The sequence below is a fragment of the Heloderma suspectum genome, chromosome 2 (assembly GCF_057233095.1).
Source record: "Heloderma suspectum isolate Gila_16-S chromosome 2, 16-S_ref, whole genome shotgun sequence".
Taxonomy (NCBI): domain Eukaryota; kingdom Metazoa; phylum Chordata; class Lepidosauria; order Squamata; family Helodermatidae; genus Heloderma; species Heloderma suspectum.
Window position 1 is genome coordinate 268107727 of NC_139459.1, and position 11821 is coordinate 268119547.

The following is an 11821-nucleotide window of genomic DNA, read 5'->3' on the forward strand; positions in this document are numbered from 1 at the left end:
AGGGTGCAATCCTATGTCCCCTAGACAGCATCTGGGGGACATAGGATATTTTGGTTTCTGGGATCCAAAGTTGCAACCAGGGCTCCTACCTCAGAGCCAAGAAACTATGCTCCCCACCCCTTTGTAGCCAGCACAGTTCTCTTCACGCTAACTACATCTCCATGTTCAGAAATGGAGTGCGGAGACAATGAAAAGGGGGCAGTCCCTGAGGCGGGGAGAAGTGCATGGAAGCTGCTTTATGCAGCTTCCTACGTGCATCCTCACCTTCTCCCCGCCCCCCCCGACCCACAAAGCTGCATCTAGATCGCCTCTATGCTCCAGCCACCCTGAACTGGATATTCGGCAGCTTCCGACTTCAAAGGCTGCTGACTATCAAGATTAGATTGTGCCCTCCAAGGGTGTTTGTCCTTCTGCTCTTGCTCCAACATATAATGTTCATGGGACTGTTTCATCATGGCCATATGGTTTCATGAACAAATTGACTGCAGGTGCTACACCAGTATGGATTGAGTCAGACAATGGTTTACGGGTACACATAATTCAGGCTGTCTTTTTTGACTTGAGCTGCTGTCCCAAACACTTTTCATCCAATCCAGACCCAGAAGAAACTATATTCTTTTAAGGCTACAATCCTATACCTGAACTCAATAAGGCTTACTTCTGAGTAGAATTGCATAGGGCTGCACTGTACATTGTTTTGGCGTCAATATTCTACCTACAGTTCCTATTATGATGAACCTAGAGATTCTTCTTTTCCATCAGATAGTCATCATTTCTCTCAGGCTGATGTGAGAGGCAAAGAGACAGAGAATCAAGGCATGAGAAGAAGCCATTTTCAAACACATGCAAAGCATTTGGGAGACCAGTGCTGGCCCACACAGCAGTTGTCAAGAAACCCTTCTTTGAGTTCATTCGCATTAACTGGAATGTCTTCTTCAGCTGTTTAATGTATGCCAGGGGAGACCACAGGCAATCTCTATGGGGTGGGGAGGGGAGGAATTGAGGATCAATGCTATAATCAGTTTAAAGTTTGAGTGACTCACACAGGATATGTCAAAGAGAGATGGTTAACTGGAACCAAAGAATGCAAGAAAATCCCCTGTTGAACACCTCTGTTCCCACACCATTGTGTCCAATGTTTCTTCTTCCCTGTTCTTTTTTTTTTTTGGTCTGCTGATCAGGTTTTGCTTGCTAACATTTTATATGACATTTTATATAACCCTTGTTGCACTGTTCTTCTCCAGCAGCGCAATATATATTTAATCCAGATTTGGAAGGAAGCCAGAGCTCAGCCCTGATCTTTCAAGAAGGCAAGGTATCTCTCAGCCCTTCTCCCCAATCCGAGATCAGAGCAGAAACACATGTTGTGTCCTCCTGTGCCAGGCAACCGAATTCCACCCCCTGATATAATGTAACACTGCAGCACAATCTGGCATTCTTATTGCTGCAGATCCCTGTGGGCTGCTTGCATGCCGCACCGACACAATCGTTTCCTTATCTTCTCACTCTTCTAAGAAACAAAAATAGATGACAGGAAAGGCTGAGGCCTATCAGAACCTACACCCTTGACATAGAAAAGAGGCTGTGTTGCATGTGATATGAACAGCACTACCTGAACAGATTATTTCTGGCTAAGAATCCCACAGTCAAAACCCTCTCCACCCTACGCAGAGTTGTTTCTTCTTTGAGCAAGGGGCAGGGCGGAGTTGTTTCCCAGACTGAATTCTTGTACTCAGGCACATGTGTAAGAAACATAACAGTTAAAATCCAAAAATGAGTGATGAAGTTACCGTTCCCTACAAGTATAGCAGCCAGGAAAAAGGTGAAGATTAGTTGTCAGAATGGCAGTATGGAGGTGGCAGAATGCTGAGCCGCACTACTTTAAACTGCTGCTGGGGAGAAAGTCATACTTTTTAGTGTTCCCTTATGCGAAAACAAAACACCTTGTTGCATGCTCAGGGAGAAAGTTTGGAAGAGCTCCCTCCCTGATGTGCTAGGAACATAGGAAGCTGTCTTCTAGCAAGCCGAACTGCTAGTCCTCTTAGCACAGGGCCAAACTATATGTTATGCTAATTGCGTAGCATGTAGCTGAACCTGATAGTTTTATTTACTCCAGTATAGCTGCATGTGGTTTCGATTCAGATCAGGACTAGTGTGCTCCAGGAGGGGAAGATTAAAATTCCCCCCCACCTATTCCCTGCCCCGCGAAATTCCATTCCTCAACCCACACACATACACACTGGGGGGTTAGGAGGAGGAGGAGGAGGAGGAGAAGAGGAAGAAGAAGGCCCTCCATTGACTCTAATTGAGACCTTTTTCCTGAAATTTCAGGGAAAAAATGGGGGAGAAGGTTTAATCCTCCCTTCCAGAGATGCTGGTTCCAATCTGACACAGGACCAAGTGCTATATGGTCGTATTATGTGCTATACGATCAGCATAAAATGTAGTTTGGCCCTCAGTATTGTGTATACCAGGGGTCGGCGATCTGGGGCATTCACATGTTACAGCTCCCATAAGCACCAGCCAGCATGACCAATGGTCAGGGATTATGGGAATTGTAGTCCAAAACTTCTGGAGGACACCAGGTTGCCTTCCCCTAGGCTACACTGACTGAAAGCAGCTTTCCAGGGTTTCAACAAGGAGTGTTTCCCAGTCCTACCTTAAGATACCAGAGATTGACCCCGGGACCACTATTTTGTGGTGGCGCTACTATGGCTATTCCCCAAATGTTTCCTGGTTTAATATATGAACATGGGAAAGCATTCCAAATTATGACCCTCTCCCAGAAATCTGAAGTGCCTGTCCCCTGCAACCCTCTCCCTCGCAATCTGAGTCCCAAATTCTGCCATGCATAGCATGGCCCTCACCACACACAACCGGTAAGCATCCTAAAGGTGATCTGCCAGTGAGTTTGTGTCAAATGCATAACTGACGTCCAACATTACACATATTTACATGTGCAGACGCTTGCAGCCATTCAAACATGTGGGTAGCGAACAGCAACTCTAGAACCAACTATAAAACACCACCAGTTTCCAGAAAGCTACTCCCAGACTCAGGAATCAGTTGGTGCTGAGCTTATCCAGAAACAAACCAGACATTCTTCTTATTAATCATCTATATAGCACTTTTAAGTCTGCAAAATTCTTACAGCTCCATCTTTGGCCATATGCACAAGATCATACCCTTGTACTTTTCAGTAATCACATCCAGAATATCTCTCTCTCTCTCTCTCTCTCTCTCTCACACACACACACACACACACACACGTACGTTATTAATGATTAATGAATCCCATTCCACCCACAATCAAGCCATAAAAAGTGCAGGAAAGAGCTGCCCATCTACAACACTTTAACCACCCTGACTGTGAATACAGCAATATGGTTAAAGTGCTCTAAGCTAAGGGATACCAAATGCATGTTTAGTTGATTAAAGAAATGGATAATTCTTGAAGTATAATCCCACAGTCCAACCCTTTCTGAAATCCTGAATCTGATCCAGTCAACATTAAGCCCTCATTTCAATGGGAGGATTAAGTATGTTGCATAAGTGTTTCAAACAGCAGAAATTTAGCCAGGTCATAATATTTAAATATTCTAATGTTATGCATCCTTGTCATGCATATAGTTGTCCTCCTATCTCATAATTAATCCCATACATTCTTGGCTCATCTATAAATCTTGGGGACCCTGTTTCCTTTCAGTGTATTGGTTTAGAAACAGCCACAGTCTTTCAACATGTTTCCCGATTACAAGGCATTCACAGTGCATTCTTCTGATACAGGAAGGGCAAGTGTGGCATAGAGTGTTAAGGACAATGCAGACACTACTTTAAATCTGTACCTAGCAGCTTCATTTTTTATTTTTACTCTAGGGTAAGTGCAAGGCCTCTAATCTGGATTGGGACCCTGATATGGCAGGGGGGGCTTTTAAGATTTGTATCATGGTCCCTGCACCTACTCTAGAGTAAATAATAATAATAAGACGTAGCTACTAGATATGTATTTGAAGTAATCTCTGTTTTGGACCTTGGGCAGATGGGGCCACAGTTGAAATTTCTGCTCAGCCATGAAGCCTTGGGTAAATAACTTCACTCTCTCTTTTACCCTAGCCTTCCTCACAGGGATGTCATGAGGGGAGAAATAGATAAGTCCATACATGCAGCCCTGATCTCCTTGTAAAAAGGGGTAGAACACACATGTAATGAATTTTTAAAAACGTATTGATAAATATAGCCCACATGTTGGGGGGGGGGGGGAAGCAGCAAATGCATAATGAAAATCAGTGAGGCTGTCACAAACCAAATGTGATTAGCATGATTATGTGAATCTAACCATTTAACTGGTTTATTCTGGGACCAAGACATAAGCAACTGGACTGGCAAATTCAGACTTAGGAACATACACAAAAGTACATATTCCCCATATAAAAGTACATGCAGTGGAGGCTGGTGGTTCCAATTTTGGTGGGGCTATCCATTCATTCTGGGTTTCAGTCAGAACCAGCCAGAACTCTAAAGGAGGTATCCAAGGTGCTGAACCCTATCCCCCAAATAGTGGCAGGTCATTCTCCCTCCTCCAGGGAAGGCAGCGGTGGGAGGTCTTATGCCGGCCCCACTGCTTCTTTTCCTGCTGCTCATTCTGCCTCAGACAACGGTGGTGGTTAGGAGGAGGGCCCTCAAAAACCTGGAGTGCTCTCTCTCTCTCTCTCTCTCTCTCTCTCAGTCTCTCTCTCTCTCAGTCTCTCTGCTTATTCATCCAACTTTCTGGAGAACTCTTAACTACCTCTGCAATACTGGATTAAAACTACCTCATATTGGCTTGCACCTGTGCACCAGCATAATAAAAACCTTGTTCCACATGAACAATTACTTCAGTTTCACAGACAAATGAAGTCCACAAGTCTCTTGAATCTGGTACTATTCCAAGTGAAGAAAGCACAGGGGTATGGACACCTCTTTGAAGAGGAATCATATGACTACTGCAGTGTTTCTGTGGTCATCACAGATCAACTGTTTCTTTTCCTCAGGGAGAACACGGCCCTCTGTGTGCAGGGCAAGGTAAAACCAAGAACAGCTCTGCGATATCCCCATATTACTTCACTGAATATGGTCTACTGGGACAAAACATTGCATCTGTGTTCTTAAAACATGCAAACACGGAAGAAACAAAGAGGGCCATTGCACCTCTTTCAGTCCGAAGGCCAAATTTCATTTCAGAGAAGCTCTGGGGGCCTGCAGTCCAGTGGTGGGCTGGGGATGAGGGGGAAAGGGGGCAGGGCCAAACACCCCAAATTATTGTGGCTTAAAGCTCCTACTGCCAGTAACTAAGCCTTAGGAGAAGCATCTCAATGTTTTAGAATGAGGGGGAACGTACACAGAAGCCAGGAAACCATCAAACAATTGCTGGTTGGGAGAAATGGGGTGGGGCCATCTCGGGAACCTTGGAGTGCTGGATTGGGACCCCAGACAGGCAGGTTTGGCCCCTCGGACGGAGGTTCTGCACCTCTGGAATGAAGCATACCCTTTTGAATAAACTCAAAGAAGTAGCTAATATTTCTTGCTCCTGTTCACAGGTAAACAGCACAGTTTTATGTATTTCTGAGAAGTACAGATAGTAGGACTTCAATGAATCTGAGAAGTAATACAGTGATATGGCAGCCACTGAAATATCTCTTTGTGTGCCCTCATCATATGGATTAGTGTACAGATGGAATGCTTAAAATGGTATTCTGGGTATGAAATTTGTGAAAAATTATCCCTAATATTTGCTCAATGTAAGTATGATATAGTAGTAACTTGAGTGTATTATATTTTCTAGGTACAGTTCTTTCTGTATCTTTCAAAGTAATCTCCCCAGTACTGGACCTCTTAGAGACACATTTTCAAAGTGTGAACTGGAGAGAAGTGGCTGTCAAAGCTCTGACTGGGCTGGTATGGAACTGTTTGACCTTGCATGCAGGAGATTAATGTACTCTGCAATACAGTTAAGCATATTTATTGAGCAGGGACAGGTGCACAGTGCAAAAAAGCAAACAAAAAAACCCAGAAGTCACAGATGTTCTTCAGTAAACCTTCCATAGAATCCAAATGTATAGAATAATGTGTTTGTCTTTTTAGATTTCTTTTCCCTTGAGAAATGGGCAAAAAAGTGTGTCAAGACAGTTTATGGACAGTGAAAGCTTGTGAATATTTACTGGTAGACATACTAGGTTTTTTTGCAGATGTTTGCAGCATCATTTTGGCAAGGCTTAGTTTGAGCCAGAGTTCACCAGGCCTCAACCTTGGAAAATGTGGTCACCACTTAAAAATAATGGTGCCTCTAAGCATGTACAAAGTTTATTTACCAGTCAATAATTATGGCCCTCTCCTATCTGTAGTTTCACAATCAGGGGTTTGAGACTGGACAATTCTCCTTTCAGAAATTGACAATGGCATATTGCAAAACCCTTTGATTTTAGCTTTAAATCCAAATTAGGGAGCATCAACAATCATGTCTGACCATGGCATACACACAGGATGCTCACCTCTTACAAGGATCAATCAGCAATAGACAGATTTAAAATACATAATTCACCAAGAGATTAATCTTGCTTGGTCTTGTAAGATGTTCCTGAAATGCTGTGTTTAGCTATAGGTAATCAGACTACTGAAAGAAAAAGTTGAACAGATGTTTTCATTCAATCTACTTCTTCGTCCATAGCTATTTACCTACAGAGACAAAAGAACAATCCAAAATATGCCTTCTCAGAAGTAAGTCCCATTATTTTAAATTAGACTTACTCCCAGGAAAGTGGGTATAAGGCTACCAACTTAATTATCTGAATGAATCCCTTCAGCATTTTTACACCTGTAGAAGGATATTTTAACTTTCAGAGGATTGGGGCTTAAACAGCCATGAGCTAATGGCAGCTTCTGAGCATCCTTTTAAAATATATTAGCAAAGCTATGGATTTTTGTATTTTATTTTTTACAGGAAATTGCCTTCTTATTCCATGGTGGATACGGCTATCAATGCCTACTAGATATGATGGCTAGACATTACCTCCAGTGTCAGAGGCAATATGCTTCTGTACACCAGTTGCTGGGGAGCATGAGTTGGGGTGTGCTGTTGAATTTATGGGCTTCTGCACACCAGGCTTTTTATCCTGCAACTTTCCAGGGTTTCTGCTTCCAGATTCTTTGCAGGATTAAGATCAGCTCCTTACACAGGCTGACACAGGCTTTTTTTTCTCTCCAGGGACTGGCTTTGTCTGCAAGTTCTACATGTTTCATTATACAGCCACTAGATACTGCTGAGGCATAGCGCAACTGCACAATGCCACATGCCCATTAAAGCAGATTAATATTTATTACTGCACTATTCCTGATCTTTTAAAAACCGGGATAAAGGTCAGAAAGCATGGGAGATGCCCTGGTGGTTGAAAACATCGTGTAAAGGACCCGCAAACTCCTATGAATAACCAATCACAAGCACGCAATAACAGCCTCATGTAGAAATGTCCTATGTCCCATTGTGGACATCTCAAAGGCAGCTGGTTGACCATTGTGTGAAAAAAATGCTGGAAAAGATGGGCCCTTGGTCTGATCCCACACAGCATTTCTTATGGTTTTATGTTATGTTCGATATCAATATTTGACATGATTAGGTACCTAGATACCTATTCAGATATATGGATTGCTTACTAATGTAATCTAAGGTATAAGTGATGAATTTTTGTTAATGTTATTGTGAACTGACACTATTTCATATTTGTTTTTGTTATACTTCACATCAAAAATGAAAGTTAAAAAAACTTTTAAAGAACATTTAATATGATTATTATAAAACAGCTTTAAAATCTGCCTCAATCCATTTTGCCTTCAGATCATCAAAGTGTTTCCCCCACCACTACCATGAGAATCAGAAGCCATAGCATTTACAGGAAGAGATCATAGAATCATAGAATCATAGAATAGTACGATTGGAAGGGGCCTACAAGGCCATCGAGTCCAACCCCCTGCTCAATGCAGGAATCCAAGTCAGAGCATCCCCGACAAATGGCTGTCCAGCCTCGTCTTGAAGGCCTCCAGTGTGGGAGAGCCCACCACCTCCCCAGGTAATTGGTTCCATTGTCGTATTGCTCTGACACTCAGGAAGCTTTTCCTGATGTTCAGCTGGAATCTGGCTTCCTGTAACTTGAGCCCATTATTCCGTGTCCTGCACTCTGGGATGATCAAGAAGAGATCCTGGCCTTCTTCTCTGTGACAACGTTTCAAGGACTTGAAGAGTGCTATCATATCTCCTCTCAGTCTTCTCTTCTCAAGGCTAAACATGCCCAGTTCTTTCAGTCTCTCTTCATAGGGCTTTGTTTCCAGTCCCCTGATCATCTTTGTTGCCCTCCTCTGAACCCTCCCCAGTTTGTCTGCATCCTTCTTAATGTGGTGCCCAGAACTGGACACAGTACTCCAGATGAGGCCTAACCAGTGCTGAGTAGAGGGGAACTAGTACTTCCCGGGATTTGGAAGCGATGCTTCTATTCATGCAGCCCAAAAGAGCATTGGCCTTTTTTGCAGCCATATCACATTGTTGGCTCATATTCAGCTTGTGATCGACAACAATTCCAAGATCCTTCTCGCTCGTAGTGTGGTTGAGCCACGTATCCCCCATCTTGTAACTGTGCATTTGGTTTCTTTTTCCTAGGTGCAGAACTTGGCATTTGTCCCTATTAAATGCCATTATGTTGTTTTCTGCCCAGCGCTCCAGTCTATCCAGATCACTTTGAATTTTGTTTCTGTCTTCCAAAGTATTAGCTATCCCTCCCAATTTTGTGTCATCTGCAAATTTGATCAGCATTCCCTGCACCTCCTCCTCCAAGTCATTAATAAAAATGTTGAAGAGCACTGGGCCCAGGACTGAGCCCTGCGGTACCCCACTCGTTACCTCTCCCCAGTTTGTGAAGGTCCCATTGATAAGCACTCTTTGAGTCCGATTCTGTAGCCAACTGTGGATCCACCGGATCGTTGTTTCATCTAGCCCACTTCGAGCTAGTTTGCTCATCGGGATATCATGGGGCACTTTGTCGAAAGCTTTGCTGAAGTCGAGGTATATGATGTCTACAGCATTCCCACGGTCTACAAGGGAGGTGACTTGATCAAAAAATGAGATCAGATTTGTCTGGCAGGACTTGTTTTTGACAAATCCATGTTGGCTTCCAGTAATCACGGCATTGTTGTCAAGGTGCTCCCAGATGGATTGATGGATCATTTTGAATTTGGATTTTGAGAAGTCTGAAATTTATGCCGGATCTTCAAGGTTAGCTGTCTGTGCTCCCAGTTGAGCTTAGCAGCAGCACACAACTGGAAATTCAAGAAAGCATTTCTAAAAAAGGCTAGTGCCTCCACTCTCCATCCGATCGCCCTTGCTAGCACTCTAAAACTGCTTAAGCCTATCCTTTCCCCAAAATAAGCATCGTGGGATCTCACACACGTTGTGGCTATTTGTCCTAACAGCCACTGAAGATCACCAAAGCACCTTTCTAGGATAATACTCTCTTATTTAAAACAAAGGAGAATATGAGTGGAGTTTTCATTTCCTGGAGTTTTCATTGTCTTTCATGGAACTGAGGCCCTTTAAAAGATGTGCTGTGCAGCCCTTGCCAGAAACCACCTTTGACAATAACATGCAGATGCTAATTTGAACACCACACGTACATTATTTTTTTCTGTTTTATTTTTTGCTTTACGAAGTTCAGCACAGGACACCACCAAACCAAGTAATTTAGGGTGCAGTCCTATTGCCTGTTTAGACAGAAAAAAGTCCTACAATTTCCAGCATAGCTGGCTGGGGAATGCTGGGAGTTGTAGGACTTTTTTCTGTACCAACAGGCATAGAATTGCACCCTTAGGGAGTCAAACAGAAAAGCACTCCCTTTAGTTCCGGATTACTTAATCCAGAATAACTACCATAATCCTGCTAGTATTGCTTTAGCAATCAGAAGGACTGACTATTCACGCATGAACAAGGCGCGAATACACTGTAATAGTTTCCCAGTAGGATAAAACACACCCTAGGGAAAGTATGACGAAGTCGCATCCTTTTACCACACCCACCTTTTATCAACCCCACCGTTACCCAGTCAGAGTTGAGATAACGGGTCCTTTCTATGGGACGGGATTTGGAGCTGGTACTAGCGATCTCCCCCAGCAACAGCTGCACGCGGACGATCACACCAGCGTCGCGGCTCAAGTACAAAATATACATCTGTCCGGCCAATCGCGCGCTTCCTTCCAAAGCTGACTTGGCTCTCGGCTGCTGCCTCCCTCGCTCACTTTCTGATTGTAGTGAGAAAGAAATCTCTTTGTTTGGAAGTGGGTGGCTGATGGGATGGGGCGCGGGGAGCCTAGCCTAACTTTTCCACCCGTAGACCTGTCACTGCGGCCGCGGAGTCCTGCGGCTTCGTTGCTAATCAGCTCCCCCTTCCCCTCTCCGGCCCAGACGCCGCAGCAGAGTGGTCGCTGGCTCGGCGGAGGCTCTTTCCTCTGATCCGCTAGCTGGTCAGAGATCTTTGCCTGGGAAAAGGAGCCGGGGCAGACCGAGGGGGCGGGACGCCCGTAGCGCCCACCGAGCCACACTCCGCGGCGCTGGAAGCCAGCCTGTCAACGGAAACCAGCCGTGCGAACGCGCGCCCGGACTTGGACGCTCTCTCCCCCCCTTTACCTTGCTTCTGCCTTCGCAGCAGCCCGGTTTGCTCCCTTTGCAGCCCATCCCTCTTCGCCTGCGGTGGGGAAAGCTCTACGGAAGCCGAGGGGTTAAACGGAACAGCAGGAGCAGCCGCCGCCGGACGGGGAGGCCTCCATCCCGTGCACTGGCTCCTACAAGACCCCGAAACTGAACCTGAAAACAGCCTACTTGAACTTCACGCTTAGACAGTCCCGCGCCGTAAGTATCAGAAGAGAAGCCCCTTTCGAAGGCCGCCTGCCTTCTATGGTGTGTGCGTGTTTTGGTTTTTTTAAAACCCCAGCGGGCGAGATAATAGTAGAAGCCTCGCTGTTTTGGTTAGAGCGTGGCTGACGTGGCCAGAAGAGGGAGCCTGAGATGCTCGGGCTACCAGAGAGAAAGGGAGAGAGACAGATGGCCTCTGGATCCTTGCATTAGAATAGCTGCAGAAGACTTTACGTTTATAGATCAGATAGTTCCAATAACTATCTGTCTCTATCAGTATGGCCAGGTTTACACAATATCCCCAGGCCTCTCCAGCCCCCTTCCTTCCCCCTATGCAGCACCCCAGCTGGACAGGCGAAAAAGCCTGTCTAACTAAAATGCAGAGTGGGAGGCGTGGCAGAGGCAACAATTGCCCCTGCTGCATCTCCCGATCTGCACTGGATGGTCCTAAGCCTCCAAGTTTGGATCTCATAGGACCTCACCCTTACTTTGTTCTTACTGTGTTTCTATGGCCAGGGATGGGGAGAGGTATTTGTGGGATTTTCTACCTCATGTACCAAAATAACTTGTCTGACTTGGTGGATGGGTGAGGCACCATTTGCTGCTCTGCCTCATACAGCCTTGACTGCAATTCCCATAAGCCCCAGCCAATTGTAGTCTTAAACATCTGGAGGGTATCAGGTTGCCTACCTCTGAAGTAGATCTTTGCCTGTCTTATTCCAGTCCTTTGCAGAGAATACATACTAGAGGAAAAGATTTCATTACAGCCAAGAGGAGATCCCTCAAGATCATCTCTGCTGTGAATCTATTAAGATACTGTTCTAGTTGTTTTGCGTGTCATTAGCTGTGTTCAGGATGCTGTTCAAGTTTTGTATCAGTTGTCGATTGGCTCTCTTC

The 11821-nt window shown here is 44.8% G+C and overlaps 1 protein-coding gene across 1 annotated transcript in view; it reads right to left on the reverse strand.

Annotated features, from left to right (window-relative positions):
• Nucleotides 1-11056, reverse strand: part of CCDC69 (coiled-coil domain containing 69) — a 56485-nt gene extending 45429 nt beyond the window's left edge. Inside the window, exon 1 of the mRNA XM_084839188.1 lies at nt 10700-11056. Coding sequence (XP_084695314.1) covers nt 10700-10747 — 48 coding nt within the window. The 5' untranslated portion in view covers nt 10748-11056. The remainder of the gene's footprint in view (nt 1-10699) is intronic.
• Between the last annotated feature and the right edge of the window lie 765 nt (nt 11057-11821).